The 19,602-nt window shown below is 37.7% G+C and overlaps 1 protein-coding gene across 2 annotated transcripts; it reads left to right on the forward strand.

Annotated features, from left to right (window-relative positions):
- The first annotated feature begins 12,186 nt into the window (after window positions 1–12,186).
- On the forward strand, window positions 12,187–17,967 carry LOC133802614 (probable 3-hydroxyisobutyrate dehydrogenase, mitochondrial). Of its 2 annotated transcripts, XM_062240962.1 has the most exons (11): window positions 12,187–12,309; window positions 12,435–12,676; window positions 13,371–13,459; window positions 13,628–13,742; window positions 14,030–14,180; window positions 15,148–15,230; window positions 15,577–15,672; window positions 16,006–16,148; window positions 16,678–16,762; window positions 17,022–17,101; window positions 17,606–17,967. In XM_062240962.1, the coding sequence occupies exons 2-11, from the start codon at window positions 12,548–12,550 to the stop codon at window positions 17,691–17,693; spliced, it is 1,059 nt and encodes a 352-aa protein (XP_062096946.1). In that variant the 5' UTR covers window positions 12,187–12,309; window positions 12,435–12,547; the 3' UTR covers window positions 17,694–17,967. The 2 variants fall into 2 exon arrangements, with proteins under 2 accessions (XP_062096946.1, XP_062096945.1); XM_062240961.1 differs by having other exon boundaries at window positions 12,235–12,676.
- The last annotated feature ends 1,635 nt before the right edge of the window (window positions 17,968–19,602 follow it).

Raw genomic sequence — 19,602 nt, forward strand, 5'->3', positions numbered from 1 at the left:
CATTATCAGCAAAAAATCACTCGTTATTTCAACTCAAAGGTAAAAAAACGTGCCTTTAGCATTGGCGACCTGGTCCTCAGGAGAGTCTTCTTAGCTGGTAAGGATCCCAAAGATGGAGTATTGGGACCGAACTGGGAAGGGCCATATCAAATCACCGAGGTCATAAAGGAAGGAACTTACAAATTAGCTCGGCTCAATGGAGAAGCAGTCCCACGAACTTAGAACGCCATCCATTTGAAGAAATATTATCAGTAACACCCTTGTAAGGCTTAAAGGCCACTTTTTTTTGTTAAGCAATGAGAATTGAATCTTTGTTTATTATTGTGTATATTTGCGGATGTAATCTCAAGTAACCACGAAAGACCCTTTCCTAGTTACTTGGGGGGCATATGGTGCCTGGATATAACCAGGTCGCCTTAAAGTCTTAGAAGTTGATTCAAATCGATTGATCGATGTTTTTCTTAAAAAACACGAGATATTGATAAAGGATTAATGCGAATTAAGTCCTATCCTGGATATAACCAGGTCCTAAAACTTAGAAGTTGGTTCAAATTGATTGATCGGTGTTTTTCTTAAAAAGCACAAGATATTAGTCAAGAATTAGCACGAACTAAGTTTTCAAATTAACGCCCTGGATATAACCAGGTCCTAAAACTTAGAAGTTGATTCAAATTGATTGATCGGTGTTTTTCTTAAAAAGCACAAGATATTAGTCAAGAATTAGCACGGACTAAGTTTTCAAATTAACGCCCTGGATGAAACCAGGTCTTAAAACTTAGAAGTTGATTCAAATTGATTGATCATTGTTTTTCTTAAAAAGCACGAGATATCAATAAGAAATTAACGCGAACTAAGTTTTTAATGCAATGTTCGGGATGCAACCAGGACTTATCTTAGAAGTTGGGTCAAGATTGGCTAACATGTTTTTCCTAGAAAAGCATAAAAGTATCAATCATAGCACCAACAAAAAGAAAAACAAACTAAGACTATTACCGAAGTGCATAGCGGCAAAAGGATATAAACCAATTAAAAACAAAAATTGATAAAGCCAATTGTCTCGAGGTGAAAAAACCTCATACAAAGTTTTAAAAAATAAAATAAATACATGTGTTCAAAAAATAAAAAGAAGGTCCTAGGCTCCACCGGGCTGCTCCGATGAGGTCACACCTCGCCCTCCTGCTCGGCAGCTGTGGAGGTCTCCCCAGTCTCAGAGGGCGCCTCCTGCTGAAGGCAAGCTTTAAACCCCTCCCGGAAGAGCTCCCAAGCATCCGGTCCTAGAAAGGAGAAGTCGCCATCCGGGTTGAAGACCCAGCAGTGGTATAGCATAACCTCCATGGCGGAGCTGGAAGCCGCCTTCTCCGTTGCCAAGGCGGCCTTAGCCTCCTCGGCCTCGGTTTTTGCAGAGTCTAGCGCGGCCTAGGAAGTCCTGGCCTCCTCGAGTTCGGCCGTTACAGCGGCTAGGGCGGCCTTGGTAGCCTCGACCTCTTGCAGCTTGGGGTGGGACGCGTCCAGCTCAGCCTGCGCGGCCGCCAAGGCATCCTTGGCCTCCTGTTCCTGCTTTTGGGAAGTCTTCAAGGCGGCCAAGGTAGTCTGCTGGGCGGCCAAAACAGCCTGATGCTCGCCCCTCATGTCCTCGAGGCGAGCCTTGGACCTGGATATGCTTCGGTGAAGAGCCAAGGCACCCTACAAAACAAAGAGGCAACTGCCTTAGACAAAAAAAAGGAGAGAACGTGCGATGCATGGTAACCAAAGAATACAAAATGCAAAGCCAGCTTACCGTTAGAGCCATTCCCAGTGAAGACTCCATCACGCTCTCCGGGCTCCTTGTTTCGATCGCCCGCAGGTCCCTTTCGATGGAGTTGTAGTAGTGGTCGACGGTGTAGGTCGCCGTCTCATACACCGTCCCTCGAAAGACGTCAGGAATTTTCTCCAAGGCCTGGGGGTCCACCGGAACGCGCACCTCGGGGACTGCGGTTGCCAATGTCCCGGGCTCCACCTCCATATCCTAAACAGAGGCGGGAGCTCGTGGAGGGGGCGGGGGCGTCTTCTCCACTGCCGCAGGAGGTGGAGGTACCTTGGCCTGGGCAGCTAGGGTCTGGTCTTTCCCCTTTGCAGGGAACTTGGATGTTGTCCCAATGACTTTCTTCGCCACTCGGAGTTTCTTCACCATGGGCCCAGAAGCCCCAGCAGAAGAGTTCCCTCCGGTGAACATAGCTCGCAGGTCTTTGTTTCCGGGATGAGACATCTCCTCTGGCAAAACAAAGACAACATTAGTAAACAAGTAAGCATTTATGCAAGAACAACAAAAATAAAAGGGAAAAAGCGGAACTCAAGTATATATCGAAAGGGATCCTACCCCCTGAGCTAGAAGAGGAATCTATGGTCACGACCATCGACCCCGGAGCTTCTACGGGGGAATCTAAGACAATGACTTCGCGAGCTGGAACAAGTTCTGGGTCCGAATCTGGCTCGGGACTAGACTCTTCTACATATTGCCTAAGGCCCGGAGCTACAGTACCCTCCCGAAGAGAGGGCCACGACCAGAGATTAGTCCCGTACTCCTCAAAGAAGGCCGACCTAAAGGCTAAGGTGTTGTCTACGACTACAGTACCCTTAGGGCGGCTACTCTCGTAATCCAGCACGAGCCGGTCGACACACTAGAGTAGGGTTATGTCGAGGTCTGGTTCGTTTTGATGGCGTTGGACGGGCTGGTTGGGATTAAACCTAGCTAACCGAGGATCGGCGGTGGCCCTATCTAAGTCCCTGAACATGTAAGGATTACCTTGCCCAGAGGGACTTGTGGCTGCTCCAGACCGGACCCTCTCCTTGGCCGTTTCTTGGGCGACCTCTAGCGCCCGCTTCCTCCTCGTCCTCATGAGGGGCACCTCGTCCTCGTCCTCGTCCTCTCCTTCCCCCGCGGCCCCCTCCTCGGGGATGGGTGCCATCTCGCGAGCTGGAGGAGGGCCCCGGGGTCTCCTCAAGGCCAAAGTCTGGCCCGGGGAGATTAGCTTGCACGCCAGCATCGTCTCGTCTGTCACGATCTGGCGATAGTCTTTTTCACTGGGGGCAGACCCTCCAGTGTCTCGTATTGACCCCCGAGGATCACAGACTTGGTCGTCCTCACGAAAATGGCTGCATGATTGTTTCTAAGTCAGGAACGAATGAGGGGGAATACTCAATAGTCAACTCACGAGCTAAAAGTAAAAGAGACTTACGAGGACGGTTGAAGTAATGGAGCTCGCAGTTGAGAAACCCCTTGGACATAAAGAACTGGTCTTTGAAGTCGTTGGGGTGGCTGGGCAGCTCGATGACCGCAGCCGTGTTTGGAAAACAGGTCAGGTAGTAGAACCCGTCGCCTCGCCCCCGCTGCTCCGGGCTGGCCTTGAGGCAGAAAAAATATAAGATATCCGCCGGGGTGGGGACCTCCCATTCCTGTTTTAGGAACATATATCTCAACCCCGCCAATAAACGGTAGAAGTTGGGGGCGAGCTGGAAAGGAGCCAACTTCACGTAGTTGAGGAAGTCGGCGAAGTATTGGTCCAGCGGGAGGAAGGCCCCAGCCTTGAAGTGTTCGTCACTCCAAGCCGCGTATTCTTCATCGAGCGGCGCACAGCTCTGCTCACCTTCTAGGGGAGGTCGGGCGATCAGGGCGCCCCTCCCCAGCTTAATGTTGTGGGAAAGGAATATTTTATTCACTTTCCCTTGGTCGGTGATCTTCGAGACGATCCTCTCGGCCTCGAAGAAAGCGTCGGGCGCCACCTCGAGCTCCCGCTCCACGGCCAGCCCGAAAATGGGGATTGGGGAGTCTGTCACCACCTCATTTCCTTTGGATTGTTGGGAGGACGAGCTGCCTGCGGTCTTCTTAGGGGCGTTCTTCTTGGGTCCCATCTGGTCGCTTAGCGAACAAAAGAAGAAATTTTAGAAGGGGTGACCTAAGCATAAGAAAGAATCTGAAGAGAATTGTTTCCTTTGCACAGGCTGAGGTAATCTCAGCCCGTGGAGAGTGAGACCACGAGGTTCTATGAACACACGCCTGTGCTCCCAACGGATCCCTGATTACTCGGAATTTGTGTGTCAGGAGGGTCAGGATAAAAGTTTGCCTTGGAAGGAAAGTTTCAGTAGGCAAGAAGTGCAAAACCGCCTGTGAAGCGTGTCCCCTAAGCTACCCGGTTTTGCACCCAAAAGGCTGGATATTTTAAACAAGCATACCAAAAATCCTACCTAGAAGATTTCCCCAGAAAACGTACCCTATGAGCCATGCTCCTAAATGGTTTTCTTCTACAATCAATGCCCTAAAATAAAAACCTACACCCTTCATACCCACAAAAAACCAACAGAATGTTGCATGCAGCTACAGGAACTATTTACCTAGGCTACAGTGAAGAAGAAATTCAAAGCATGCACAGTCAGAAAACTTACGAAGTGTTTTGCTGTGGAGGGGATGAAGGGGTCGTCTGGGTTGGGGCCTCATCGGAATAGCTGGTACCAAAGCCTCAAAGGAGCCCTTGCACCTGAACTTCTGGAATGCTGGGAACGGTAACCGGGAGAAAAAGAGGGTTTTTTGAGGATGAGAAGAGAGAAGAAGATGGGAAATTTAGAAAATTTCTCCTTCATCCTCCTTTCAATTTTTTTTTAGAGCCAATTGAAGAACAAGCTAGGGAAATCAAAGCTTGAGGATTCTAGACTTAGCTCAGCCATTGGGAAGGATTCAAACCAGTTTAAGGTAAGGAATTGAACCTGAGTTTTGAGCTATACCCTGTTTTTCTATTAAATTTTCAGTTAAGGATTTTGATGTGTTAGTTGAGAATTATTGGAAGTTTAGTTGAGGTTTAAATTGGGTTATGATGAGGGTGAGTTTTAGATGATGTTTGGTGGTTGAATTGGATGTTTGGGTGATGTTTGGGATTGATTTGGAGGGTTGGTTTCAAGAGAAATCGCAAAGAAGATGAACCAGAAAGTTTCTGGTCTGTAATTGGCACAACAGCGCCATTTAGGGCGCAGCAGCGCTAGACAGGGCTCAGAGCTGGGCTCTCTGACTTGGAAATAGGGCTGCAGCGCCACTTGATAGGGCTGCAGCGCCATTTGGTAGGGCTGCATCGCTAGTCCATTTTTCAGCAAACCTATTTTAGGGCTCGGAATGATCCTTAAGGCTCGGGGTTTGGTTCCTTTGCCCCGTTTGAGTATATTAAGATTCCCAAGAGTGGGGGATTGATCCCGGGAGTGTGGTTTTAGATTGTGAAACATTTATTAATTTATTTTATTAATGGATTATAATTGGTTATGACTAGGTGACCGCTAAAGGACTAAAAGTTGATCGTTCTCAAGGGTCGTTTTTTAAATCATTCTAGCTCGACTTTGAGGTAAGAGAACTGCACCCCATATGTAACATGCATGGTTATGTTTGATGCATGTTGAATGTTTAAATGTAAACATTGATAGCATAATGAATGCTTGGCAATCTTGCCCATTTGCATATGATTATTATTGAGGCATGCTGGATGGTTAAGTGTGATGCATGTGATGCACGAGAGACATGAGGTTAAGGCATGCCATGAATGATGAATATGAGATTGGTCAGAGCTTGAGTCTCTGAGTTTGTGCATGATCATAATTATGCTAGCAACTGTTTAGTAAGCATGCTGAATGCCCTATTCTTGGATAATTGGCATATGATACACATTGATAGCATTGCTTACTTGTGCATGGTACTGACTAATTAGTCAGATTTGACAAAGGTGCTAGTATTAACTGTGAAGCTGTGACTCATTAGTCAGGTTCGGCAGTGGTACTGGGCATTGGTCACGTTGCACTGACTCATTAGTCAGAACGGCCTTAGCGTGTATCACGCAAGCCATCAAAGATTAGATCTAATCGACTATTTGAAATAAGCGCTTGAAGGCTAGAGGCTTACCCAACAGCCACCCTTCCATTTGAATTAGTGACTTGCTTGTCAGTCACTCAGTATGGTTTACCATAACCTATTGAAGGCTTGAGGCTTACCCAACAGCCACCCTTCCATTTGAATTAGTGACTCGATTGTCGGTCACTCAGCATGGTTTATCGGAACCTCAAGTGTTGCGACACTCATCTGATTAGGACTGACTTGGTAGTCCTCCAATCAGAAGGCCATGATTTCTTATCCTGGATACCCCGGCATTTGTTTGAATTCGTTTGCATGCTGAATAGAGCTATGAATGCTAGGCATGTCAGACATGATTTGAGATCATGATATGAATGTTTGTGAGCATATGAGTTTTCTTGCTGGGCTTCGACTCACGGGTGCTTTGTGGTGCAGGTAAAGGCAAAAGGAAGCTGGACCATCCTTGAGTTGGAGAGCTTAGGTGAAGACGTGTACATATGCAGCTGCTCGACCAATACTCGGGCGAGGTTTGAAAGAGGAACTAGGGTCGAACCCCGTTTTGCCACTTAGAACAGCCTGTTGTAAATATCTTTCTGTAATAGACTTTAAAACTATGTTTTTGGGATCCCAATGTATATATTAAACGTTCTAGTGAAACGTTACATCTTAACCAAAATGTTTAATCCCTAAACCGCTAATCATACTTAGTTACACGTTTTTGGCCAAATGACTCGATTAGCGAGTTTAGCACTGTTTACAAGGCACACCGTAACGGTCCCTGGAGTTGGGGCGTTACAACTTGGTATCAGAGTGAGTCAAGGTTTATGTTTCCTGAAGACGAGCTGAGATATGGCATAATTATATCAGCCACGTGGATACCACGTGGCCGGAGCTGCTGTTGTCAGGTCCTACCTCTTTAGCTCGAGGTAGCCAAAGGTTTATCAAGATTATTTAAGGGCCGAGTCAGAAATATGAAGACCACGGGTCAAGAAGGCATCCAGCTCAAGGCATGGGCTGGAGTTGGAAGCCGTGACCCTTTATAAAGTCAACCACGCAATGTAAACGTGCATATATCAGACATCACGTGTCTGATATATCCCTAAATTCTCGGACACGCAGCATGAACGTGCGTGTTCAGGCACCCACGACTGGGTTGGGCCGTGCGGCCCATTATCCCCCTTACCTATTGATTAGACCACATTTCATTTGTCAGGTTTTAGGAATTAATCATGAATGTCACAGGAGTGACATGATGGGTAAGAAGGTCACGGGATGACCCCCCTTACCAACTCCCAGGTGCCCTCTCCTATAAATATGGAAACCCTGGGAGTTGCAAAGGGTTGGATTCTATTGTGTAACGAAATACCCTGTAAAGAATACCAGAAATACAGCAATAATATTGGCTGGTGGAGTAGAAGGATTTTAACCTTTGAACCACCTAAAAACATAGTCGTATCATCAATTCATTTTAAGATCATTCATCTGTTTCGGTTCATCACTTAGCACTAATCCCTTTCTCTTATTTTCTTAATTACCAATTGGCGAAGAACCGCGTCAACACTTTGTATATGGTTTTCTTGCTGGGCCTTGGCTCACGGGTGCTACGTGGTGCAGGTAAAGGCAAAGGCAAGCTGGATTAACCCTGATTTGGAGAGCTCTAGAGGCTGAATGTACATAGTCAGCTGCTCTGCCGCCACGGCCGAGGGATGGATAGGGACAGGAGAACCTTAAATGTATGTTTTGCCTTAGAATGGCTTGTAGTTGTAAATAAACTCTTATTTATTTTTTAAACTGTCCTTTAAAACCTATTTTGGGATCCCATGTATTAAATGTTTATTTTAATGAGAAATTTCTTTTGAATTTGACCAAAATCTTTTAACCCTAGTACGATATCGGTTTAGTGTCACATTTTCAACTAAATGACTTGATTAGCAAGTTTTGCACCTTTATAAACACACAGTGTAACGACCTTGGTTATCCAGGGTGTTACACATTTATTATCAATAAAGGAATAGGAATCATTTTTTGACTTGGTCAATCACTTTGCTCACATGTTTTATTTTCATGATTATTTATTTAATATAAACTTCTATTAAATCCCGGGCATATAACTAATCGTATTTATAGTGACGTAATCATAGTGGAATATAGATATGATTATATGATCAAAATAAGTTAATCCTAAGATTAGTCAGTGCACAGGGTTTACACTGACTTGCCAATCTACAATATGATCTACTTACACATTGTAGTGTTATGTTCTTTCCAGAACATTAGCAAAGTAGATAAGATCAGATGTATTTGTTACATCGGACTGGACCGATATCGACAATTTATAGTATAAGTAAACATAATGTTATTATCTATTCTAGTCATATCATATAGTTGACCATAGGTCAATTCAATCTCAATTCTAAGTAGTTAGTATTCTAATTGTTTGTATTATTTGCATTCTTTGACTTGTTCGTTACCAACTTACCCTACGAACTAGCCCATGCTTACATCTTGGGAACTCGGTAGTATAATTGAGTGGGAGTGTTAATCATAGATATGAACATCTATAGCTTCTGATGAAGAAGTGAAATGATGGTTTCCTTTTAGTTTGGTTCAAGGTACTAAATGATAGAGATCTCATTTCAGTAATTAATATTAGTTTAATGAAATATCATTTACAAGGAACTAAGTGTTTTAAGGATAAAATACAATGAGGGGTAAAATAGTATTTTAGTCCCATCTCATTGTAGACCGTCTATAGAGGATTGAATGACAATTATGGTTGTAACAATGGATAATTAATAACGTATCTATATTGCTTATAGAGCGTTCTATGAATTCAAGAGTGCAATTCCGAGTCTTTAGTGGAGTCACGAGAAATTAATAAGTTAATAAATTTATTTGTTAGATTTATGATAACTTATTAGAGCTTGATTTCATAGGCCCATGATCCCCACTGTACCTTGGATAAAATCATCTAGATAGTCTCAATTAATTGATTTAATTATCAATTAGAATTATCAAAGTTGACCAGGTCAATTTTGGATAGTTTCATAGAGTTGTACAATTTAGAGATGAAAAGAAAAATTAGGGCGATTTATTAATTAAGATAAATTGGTATCTAAATTAATAAATAAGTTTAAATAAATGTTCAAATTATAAATAATTAATTTGATAAAGGATTTAAATAATTATTTAATTAATTAAATCAATAGAAAATAATACATGTCTTGATTTTGAGTCCAACGAGCTTATAATTAAATGGGAAATTTCACGGGCCTAAAGCCCATGATAATTTCAACCTACGACTGTTAATTGGATATTATTTTATTGATTTTTTAATTAAATAAATGACCTAATTGAGTCTATAAAAGGAATGTTAAGAGAGAGTTGAAAACACAAGTCAAAACATAAGTTGAAACACAAGTTTCTGATAGGTTTTAAATTCTCTCTAAACATAAGTCTTTTGCTAAGCCTTATTGTTCTTTTCTCTTCTTCTCTTTGTATCTATCTCATGTGTTGAGAATTTCCCACTCTAGTCTAAGTGATTCTAAGGATACTTTGGAAGGCTGTGAAGAAAATTGAATATCGGTTCAGTTTCTTGGTAATACTCAGCGACAAAAAGGATACAAGGGTTAGAGAAACTGAAGGAAAGACTCTATTATTCCGCTGCGTATAATGTAAGTAATCTTATCATTATTTCTCTTTGAATTCAATTTTAGAAACATGTTCTAGGTTGTCTCATATTAATTTGTTTAATATTAGATCTACATGAAAATAAATAAAGATCTTGTATAAGTTTTCCCAACAGTTTTGTGTTCTTCACTCGAGGGCGAGTAGAAGTTAAGTTTGTGGGAGTTTGTTGAGTCTATTTTAGTACAATTTTTAGAGTGTGTTTTACTCTTTTAAGTGATTTTCTGTGGTATTATACTTGTGTTTGGTGTGTATTTTCATGGTTTAATAGTTTATGAAGGGATGGCGTGGATGTGGTGTAAATTGTGCTAAATTGAGTATGATTTCAGTGGTTTTTGCATATAGTTTGATGAGTGATTGCTCATGGATTCCTAGAAAGACCACAGTAGTGAAAATTGAGTTTGAAAAGTGATTTAAAATTATTGGACGATGGGGTCGCGGCGCATTCAAGTCAGAGAGGATGCTAAATTCTGGAAACGGAAGGGCCGCAATGCTTGAATTAGGGCCGCAACGCGTCCACTCATTATTGAAATAGAGTCGCAACGCTTCAAAGAGGGGTCGCGATGCTTGAGAAGTCAGAGGCAAGCCGAATCAGGGCATCTAGAGGCGCGCTGCGGCGCATGTATGAGGGGGCTACGGCGCTAAGAGTTCATACGTGAACGCTGAAGGGCATTTTTGTCCTTTTTGGCTGAAGCATTTTAGGGTTGAATATTTAAGCGTTTTTTTTAGAAATAGACGGGGAGCTAATCAGATTTCAGTGGAGTTTTTATGAAGAGAGGCAAGGAGAACGATTTCGAAGATCAATTCTAGAGTTTTTTTTTCCTCTTCTGTAATTTTCTTTATGTTAAATTTTAGTATTATGGATTTCTTTGATATGTTGATGAACTAATTTCAGTTTTAAGGTTTTTAATTGAATCTCTTGAACCTCTTTTATGAATTAATGCATGGTTTATGATTTCTCTTTTTCTCTATTAAGATTTGTTCAATTTGTGGTTTTGATATATGATTGATTGACCATCTTTTTACATAATCAATATGAGTTTGAATTAAAATATGAAAAGTGAGGTTCGAATATGCTATAATTGATCAGACATAAATTTAATCTTGAACAAGAGTATCATGATTGTTTGTGTAGTTTTTGAGTTTTTAATCTTAATGTTTCGTTTATGTGAAATTATCATAAAAATATAGAAAATTCTTATTTACATCCAGTTTAATATTTTATAAACTGAGCATTAAATGTTTTGGTAAACTCGCTATCTTAATAAGGAGGAAAGATTGAAAATCTTTCATTGGTAAATAATAGAGTAGATAGAGTTGATAAGATTAAATTCCCTAATTTGTTCTTTTCTTGGATTAGTCTCTAGTGTTAATGGTTAAGTTTTAATTCAAAGTTTCTATAGTTGCTTGTTTATTTATTTTATTTTTAGATTTTTTTAAAGAACATTAAATCTTTATTAGTCAAATAAAATTGGAAATTAATTGTTGGTAATTGGTAGTTAGCTTCACGAGACAATAATTGAATTTACCAAATATTACTTCAGTTGTGATTACGTATACTTCCTTAGCAATAAATTTCGCTTACCAAGGAAATTTAAGATGACAAACTAAACAATAATACCACAAAACCATAAATAAAAGAAACGTAAATGGATGATGTATGGATCTATATAGCGAGCTCTTTCTAATTAGTATTATTCTTTTATCGAAATTCTAACATTCTTAAGATTTTTAAGTAAAGTTTACTGAAACATAAACGTGACGTGTAGGAAACTATATATATATATATATATGACAAACAATATATAAATATTTCATAATAATAGGAATTAATAAAAGAGAAAATAAATAAAAAACACAATGACGAGTCACAAGTGTGTCAATACCTATCTCAACTTTCTCCAAAAGTTCCAAGGGATAAGAAAAGCTCTAATATTATACAATGTACATATATAGACAATGTTACTTACATAGAATCATAGATGATATATCTATATAATAATATAAGAGTTTCTATTGGACATCTTAAGATGTCCAACTACATAACATACGAGGGTGATACTTTATAATTGGTTAGCAATATCTCATAATATTTATTAAATTCAAATATGTGAAACCTGATATTAAATTTCACTAATAATAATATATTACCTCCTTATAGTGTTGGACGATGCCTTTTATCAATTCTCATAAAATATTAAGGTTTCAAATTAGACGTAGTTCTTATTTAAATAATTTTACACTTTTTTTAATTATGGATATATATATATATATATATGATATAATTGTACATATAATGTACTTTTATATTATTTGTAAATAAATTATATAAATATTACTATAGAGAAAATATTATTAAGGATTAATACATAGAATTGACATTATTGAATATTGCTATAAGTTACCTTAAGATGCAAAATACTATACGAGTTACATCTTATTGTGTTTGCTGAATTTAAATCGAGTCCATTCAAAATTTATAATATGCTGTACATTTTGGATAAATTAATGTAAGGATTCGCCTAACTCTAAAATCTGAAATCTAAAATATTATACTAAAGAAAGCAAAGCAAGAGCTACAAAATAGACACTAGGCAAGCAGGGATATGAATACAAATATTAAATATCAAATTTTAATATATTTCTATAAAAATTATACAGGAGTTATAAGTATTTTTTCACATTGAAAAATAATGTACAAGCTAAAGGACAAAGCCATAACGCTAGCCTGCTACAAGAGCAGTCGCCTGAGTGCCTGACTGGTACAAACGTTGTGGTTTACAACATATTTCTCAAACAAAACAAAACAATATATATATATATTTATGTTTTCTTAAGGGATGATGAGTAACTAAAGCTGACAAATATTCTGTTTATTTGTTTTAAGGCTTTAGCAGAGTTGTATTATATAGATTTTGATCACATCACAGTTGTTGGTTTGGGTTTGGGGGCATGTAGAGTGGTGATGAAGAGAGGTTAAGTAAGCAGTAAGCAGTAATCATGGGCAGGTGGTGTAGAGTAAGATCGTTGCTTTCTTTTCATTCTACTCATACTTCTCTTCCCTTTCAATTCTCTCCACCACTCCCCAGATTTTCATCTCAGCTAGTCCCTCCCCCTCCCCCATTTCAGGTTTGTTTTTCTTCTCATCACTCTATCTTCCTCATTCTCAACTGGGTGTTTGATCAATTTTCATGGATTTTATCATTGTTATCATTTGGCTTTTAATGGGTTTTATATGTAATCTGATTTTGTCAACCGTGTTCAAGGTTTTATCGTTTTATGTTATCTCTTTGCTATTTCTGTATTTTATTGTATATTAAAGTGTATATATAAATAAATAAACATGACTGTAATATAATCTGTCTTGTTGAATATGTATTTACACTGTTTTAAAGCTTCTTCTTCATCTTGTTAATTTTCACTTTGCCCCCACTGAAATTTTATTTTCTTCAATAATTCCCCGCTGTTAGAAATGAATTATCAATTTTGTCTCAAAAAGACCTATAAATTTCAGTTATAGGGTGTTATATTGGGGTCAGTGAAACAGTGGCAATGTTTAAATATTTGACACCAAGTGATAATTTTATCTTCTCAAGCTGTGGCTGTGCTAACCTATTCTCATATAATGGGGTATTGTAATTTCTACCACTAATGAAATTTCTTCTCAAGTTTTGTATGAAAACATTCTACTTTTAGGTATATTAGTACGAACCAGGTAAACATTATGGATATATATATAAATATATATATATATATATATACCATATCAAAGCATTTTCTGCGGAGCATAGTAATATACTTCATTTTAATGGATGCATTGCAGAGTGTTGGATTCATAGGTCTTGGAAATATGGGATTCAGAATGGCGAATAATCTAATAAAGGCCGGATACAAAATAGCCGTACATGACATGTAATGTATTTGAATCTTCACTTGATGAACTTTTATGACTTGTACAGATTTTATTGATTGATTATCTTTTGTTGCCTTTTCTATTCCAATGATGAGTAGTATAAGTACAATTGAGTGAGCAAAGTACATTTTTGTGTATTTAAAGGTGAGATTTTTGTTTTTGTTCAGAAATTCTAATGCCTTGAAGGCCTTCTCTGACATGGGAATTGACACAAAGGAAACTCCTTTTGAAATTGGTGAAGTCAGTGATGTTGTAATTACAATGCTTCCTTCTTCATCTCATGTGAGTTTAAAAATTTCATATGCGTTTTTAAATTGTATGCATTAATGCATTCCCTTGTTAGAAGCTGTTGATCTGTGCATAACTTGTAGCTAAATTCATCAAGCTCCATCTACTGATGGAATTCCATATGCCAGTTATCCTAATTGCTTTTATAGATAAGAGGGTTACCTCAAATACTGTCAATAGGTTGAGTAGTAGAGTCCCTATTATGGAATGCCTTTATGGTTTCATACAAGCCATTTCTAACTTTTAGAGGAATGAACTTCTTGATTGTGTATTTTATGCAGGTAACTGATGTTTACACAGGTCCTAATGGCCTGCTTCAGTGTGGGAATGTCTTGCGACCGTGGCTAATGATAGACTCATCTACAATCGATCCCCAAACTTCAAGGAAGCTTTCTCTCGCCATATCCGAATGCATGTTAAAGGAGAAGAAAGGTATCATAAGTATTAAAAATGCAGGCAAACTGTTTCCATTTGCTTGTTACACATATCAATTGTTGGGATATGATGACTGTGTGCTAGTTCATTATGATTCACCGCTACTCGAATTGTATCCTTTGACTTTTTATTTTCTAGATTGTATAAAATGGAACATACATGTTTCTTCTGTATTAGTTTCAAATTTATATTAGGATACATTTTGCTTCATGAAATTGTAGGTCGAACGTGGAAACCTTTGCAAAGTTTTGACTGATTGTTTTTCTCGCAAGACAATCAACCTTATGAAGTACTTTTTAGATTATGAGTCACCTAAGACATTGGTAACTAGAAGGAGGGCTAGATGCCAAAGAGCATTACTCAATTCTATTCATGGCTAAAACAATTAGGACTAGTAATTTGGGGTAGATGTACAATTGATTAGGAATAACATGCTTGTTTAGGTTTAATGACAGTACTTCAATTGATTAGGAATAAAATCACATGGTGATGGTCACGAACAAGCATACCTTTTTCTACTGATGAGTTGGCAAAGGATAGAAGATGCTTAGAATGGGGAGATAATATTGTGCCCTGTTTTTCTCTCAATTTCAGATTGAAATAACTATCAAGAGCAGCTGGAGTAAAGTATTGCAAATGTGGTTGCATCTAAATGGTCTTGTCAGTTCAGGGAAAGTTTTATTACATCAGAATTTAATATAGCTTACTTAAAATTGGACTTCTATGTTATGACATCGGTTCTTGGACTAGAAAAAGGATTAAAGAAACACAGATGAGGTTGTATTGACAATCTAAATAATTTTGTAGGTACCTTTGGTAAACCCAGTAGTTGATATTACCAGATAAAATGTCAAAAAGAAAAAGGAAAAAAAGGTTAAACTGATCTTTTGCTATGCATGCAAGCATGATCTATATTTTTGGGCTTTTTTATGATTGACTGCTCTGATGAAGTAAATTTGTGAAGGTCATCAAGAGACTCCAGTAATGTTGGATGCTCCTGTATCTGGAGGTGTACTTGCTGCAGAAGCTGGGACACTTACTTTCATGGTACAATATAATTCTTTTTTGTCATAATGTCTTATAAGAAGGAAGACCTGATTTTTGCTTCATCTGTATGAGATACAGAGCTAATCCAAACTCTTTTACTTTGAAAAAAAATCTCCATCTCTACTGAAGTTCCCTTTTCACTTTACCCAAATATCACTTTTAGAGCAGTTCCCTAGAATTAGGGTGAATTATTAGAGACTATTTACAAAGAAAAAAACTACTTGAGTCACTTTTGAATCTTTACAAACCTTCCTTCTACTAAGCTTCTTGAGATTCATGACCCTGAAATTATGCTTTTGTTTCTAATATAGAAGATATAATAATTAAAAAAATGATTAATATGAAGGTTGGTGGCCCTGAGGAAGCTTATCTGGCTGCAAAACCCCTGTTCCATTCAATGGGCAAGAACACAGTATACTGTGGTGGAGCAGGAAATGGTTCTGTAAGTTGTCATACATATAATACATCATGTTTCACACTTTTCACAGCTTTCTTTACGCTTTGATTGTAATTCATCCTTAATATGACACCACGCTAGAATGTAGGGATACATGGTAAGACAGATTGAAATGCTGTCTGTCAACAGATGTTCCCAGAATTCTTTCACTTACTCTTTGTCATCATATGCAACAAACTTTTATTTTTTGTATAAGATCATTTGTGCCAAACAAAGCTAATGAGTTCAGATTATTGTTGGTATATATTTCTAATTTATATACCCTATTAGATATTGTTGCAGCTTATTTGATACCTATTGGGGTGTCTTGCTATTCAGGCAGCAAAGATTTGCAATAATTTGGCAATGGCTATTAGTATGCTTGGTGTCTCAGAAGCCCTCTCTCTTGGTCAGTCTTTAGGGATTGATGCAAGCACTCTAACAAAAGTATTTAATTCTTCAAGCGCTCGCTGTTGGAGTAGGTATGACAACTTCTCTACTATTTTGTAAGAGTTCATGGTCGTGTGTCCATGGCAAAAGTAACTGAATCACAAATTTCTTTGAGCTTCTGATGTTTGCAGTAGACTAAAATCTAGGTATGGCTATGCTATCAAATGGTGTCTGTTGTTTGTCAAGGGAAAACAAATATGAAGCCGCTCCAATGGAGTAGGAAAACACTATGATCTACAACAAAGATCTCATTAAAGAAAACACAGGAAAATAAGACCAGATTCTTAGGGTGACATATAAGAAGCTGGTTTGCTAGACAAAAATATTTACCTCTGGAAATTCAACCATTCCTTTCCTGATTGAGAAACATTAACATTTAATGATGTGCTTATTGCAGAAAACCCAATTTAGAAATGGAGATTTGAAAAATAAAAGAATGATTTTTTATGAACCAGTGATGGAAGATTTTCTGTTTTTCGCTACTATGGTGTCTTAATCAGTTTTAGTTTATATTATTGGATTTTCATTTTTTTTATAAGTACATAATATCTTGCATGACAGTGACACTTATAATCCTGTTCCTGGAGTGATGGATGGGGTACCCTCTTCTAGGAATTATGGCGGTGGCTTTGCAACTAAACTTATGGTCAGTGGTTAAGATTGTTTTCGAAAGGACTGAAGTTCTTGTACTGTTAAAAACTCAATTCATGAAGCCATATTGATCTCGACCATTTACCTGATTTCAACTAATATATTCATTTGCAGTTCATCACTGGAATATAGCACTATAATACTATAATAAAACACACACTACCAAGAATTTTTTTTCTTTTCTTCTTATAGTATCTAGATGATGGTACCAACTTCACTCATGAATAATTAAAGATGTTAAATGCACATTGCAGGCTAAGGATCTAAATCTTGCTGCAACTTCTGCCAAAGAGGTTGGCCATAACTGCCCGTTTACATACCAAGCACAAAAAATGTAAATTTCCTCAAGGCTTTGATTATTGCACATAACTTTTAGATTTCAGTATTATTCTGAGAAAAGCATTGAACTTTGTTCATATCTCTTAAGTAGGCACGTAACATATGTACCTATATATTTGTGTTTATAGTGTTAGATTTGTTGACCTTGATATCATTGTTTTGTAAGTTTGTTGGATAAGGTCCAATCATGTCAATTAGTTAGTGAGGAGTTCAACCAAACACTTTGTTTTAAATTCTCCAACAACTTACTTGTGTGACAAGCTATCGCAAAATTGTCAATGAAACATTATTTCTTAACTATCTTCCACGGAAGTTTTAGCATCCTAGTCATCTTTCTTATCTTCATCACAAGATGTCACAATGCCTGTTGGAGACCAAGGAAAGGAAATATTAGAATTTGATTTTTGTTTCTCCTAAGTTGTAACCTCTTATTATTATTACCAACACAAAAAGAATATGTTGCCTTATTCTTACCTGATGAATTGACTGCACTCTGCAGCTATACAGATCTATGCCAGGATGGCCATGAAACTAAAGACTTCTCCTGCGTTTTCCGACACTATTACCCTGGAAAAGACGAGACATAGAAAAATTCTTGGCATTGGAACTATGTTGGGATATTTGATTACCTTCTATTGCCACCAAACATTTCATGGAATTTCTTAAGCCTTCACTTGTATTGGATTTGTTTTATGATCTATGTGTTGAGGCAGTTTTCTTGTAAAGTTTGGATAGATTAAATGCTGTAAGTTCTCATAAATGGGAATCGAAGCACAAGATAGCCTCAAACTGAGTAGCAGCATAACAAACAAGGAAAAAATCTCCACTTTTACTTCATAAATTGTTGAAATTTGCTGCTTATCTTTCCAGTTTCCATTATTAAATGCCTCAGAGAAGTTGTTAATTTTGTTTTCAGTATAACTTCTTAAAACTCAAATTGTGTTGTGCTTGAATAATTCTTTTGTGCCTATTCCAACAGAGCTAAATAGGTTTGACGAGTATTTTTGTTCCCAAAAGAACTAATTTGCACCAATTTTGGGATAAAAAATAACCCGCTAAAACCAAAATAAATTAGGAAATTTTTTGCAAGAAATAAAAATGGAGAGGTGGATATTATAAAGCATCCTTGAGTATGGGAAATCTATAAGCACCCATATACACAACTAACAAACATAAAAACATTGCATTATTGTAAAGATAGGCTACAAAACTATTGTTTACCTACAGAAAAAAAAACAAGCAATTATCAAAATACAGCAGTTGTACTCATAAGCTTATTTGTTAAACAGAATCAAGAAGCTATTTATATTATTGACAGTTATGTTAGTTGTTAGGTTTAGTTGGTTAGTGTCATTGTACCAATTGCATCTATCTATTTGTACTCCATTTTTCTATATAAATAAACTTATGTAGTGTACAATTATATGGTGTGCTTTCTATTTTAACTTCTTACTTTCTCCATTTCCCATATTGTCTTCCCTTTTACATTTTTTTCTTTATGATATCAGTGCCTAAAATTCTCTAGCTAGCATATTCCATCTAAATTAGTCAAATTACTAAGCGAAAAGAGTCCCTTGTGATACGGAATAATGAGCCAAAAGAATCACTTGTGATTGAGCAATTCAAAATTAGTGAGTAAAAATAGTCAATCTCGAGGATGTTAGAGTATCCATATAGAAAGTATGTGGAAACATTATACCATTTATAAGAGCATAAGAAACTCTACTAGTTACTAATTGGTTTGAGATACACTATTACAAGTTTTTAATCAAAACGTATAGAAATGAAACATACACTATTGTAATGACCAAAATTTCCTAATAAGGTTTAGGACCTTGATTAGGAGGTCGAGAGGGCCATAATTGATTTATTATGTCATTAAATGATTATATGCATGTTTATGTGAATTATATTATTATATGATGATAAATGCATGCATATGGGTCCACATTCTATTATAAGGGTATTTTGGTAATTTGGCCGGTTGAGGGTGCAATTGTGTATTTTCATGCATGTTGGTGAATTTTGAATAATACCACATTATAATGTGGATTTGTTCGAGCCATTTGGCATGAGACGAGTCTGGTCATAACAAAATTAATTTCGGGGCTCGGTGTGAGTCTTGGGGTGATTTGAGGATTAGAACATTATCGGGAATTAAAGGGTAATGAGATATGATTTATTAGCATTTGAGAATATTGAGAATAACGGGAATTAGAGCGTTAATTATGATTAACGAAATAGGCAGGAAATGTCAATTTTACCCTTGGGAGCCTTTAGAAGACTTTAATTGACCTAGGGGAAAAATAATCTTTTCACCCTAAGGTTATATTTAGCCATTAGAAGGTTGTGGAAGGCTAAACCAAAACAGAGCATCATCCCCTCCTTCAACCGTTCATCTTTTTCTTCTTCTTTTCTCCTTGATTTTTGAAGCTCTTTTTGAGGAACCAAGCTAGGGAACCAAGCCTTGAGGGTTTTGGGTTGTGTTCCACCATT

This window comes from Humulus lupulus, chromosome 9 (genome assembly GCF_963169125.1).
Source record: "Humulus lupulus chromosome 9, drHumLupu1.1, whole genome shotgun sequence".
Taxonomy (NCBI): domain Eukaryota; kingdom Viridiplantae; phylum Streptophyta; class Magnoliopsida; order Rosales; family Cannabaceae; genus Humulus; species Humulus lupulus.

Coding starts and splice junctions, on each gene's coding strand:
- LOC133802614 (XM_062240962.1), top strand. CDS start 12,548: ATGGGCAGGTGGTGTAGAGTAAGATCGTTGCTTTCTTTTCATTCTACT. Junction 12,677..13,370: donor CTCCCCCTCCCCCATTTCAG/GTTTGTTTTTCT, acceptor GATGCATTGCAG/AGTGTTGGATTCATAGGTCT. Junction 16,763..17,021: donor GCTTTGCAACTAAACTTATG/GTCAGTGGTTAA, acceptor TGCACATTGCAG/GCTAAGGATCTAAATCTTGC.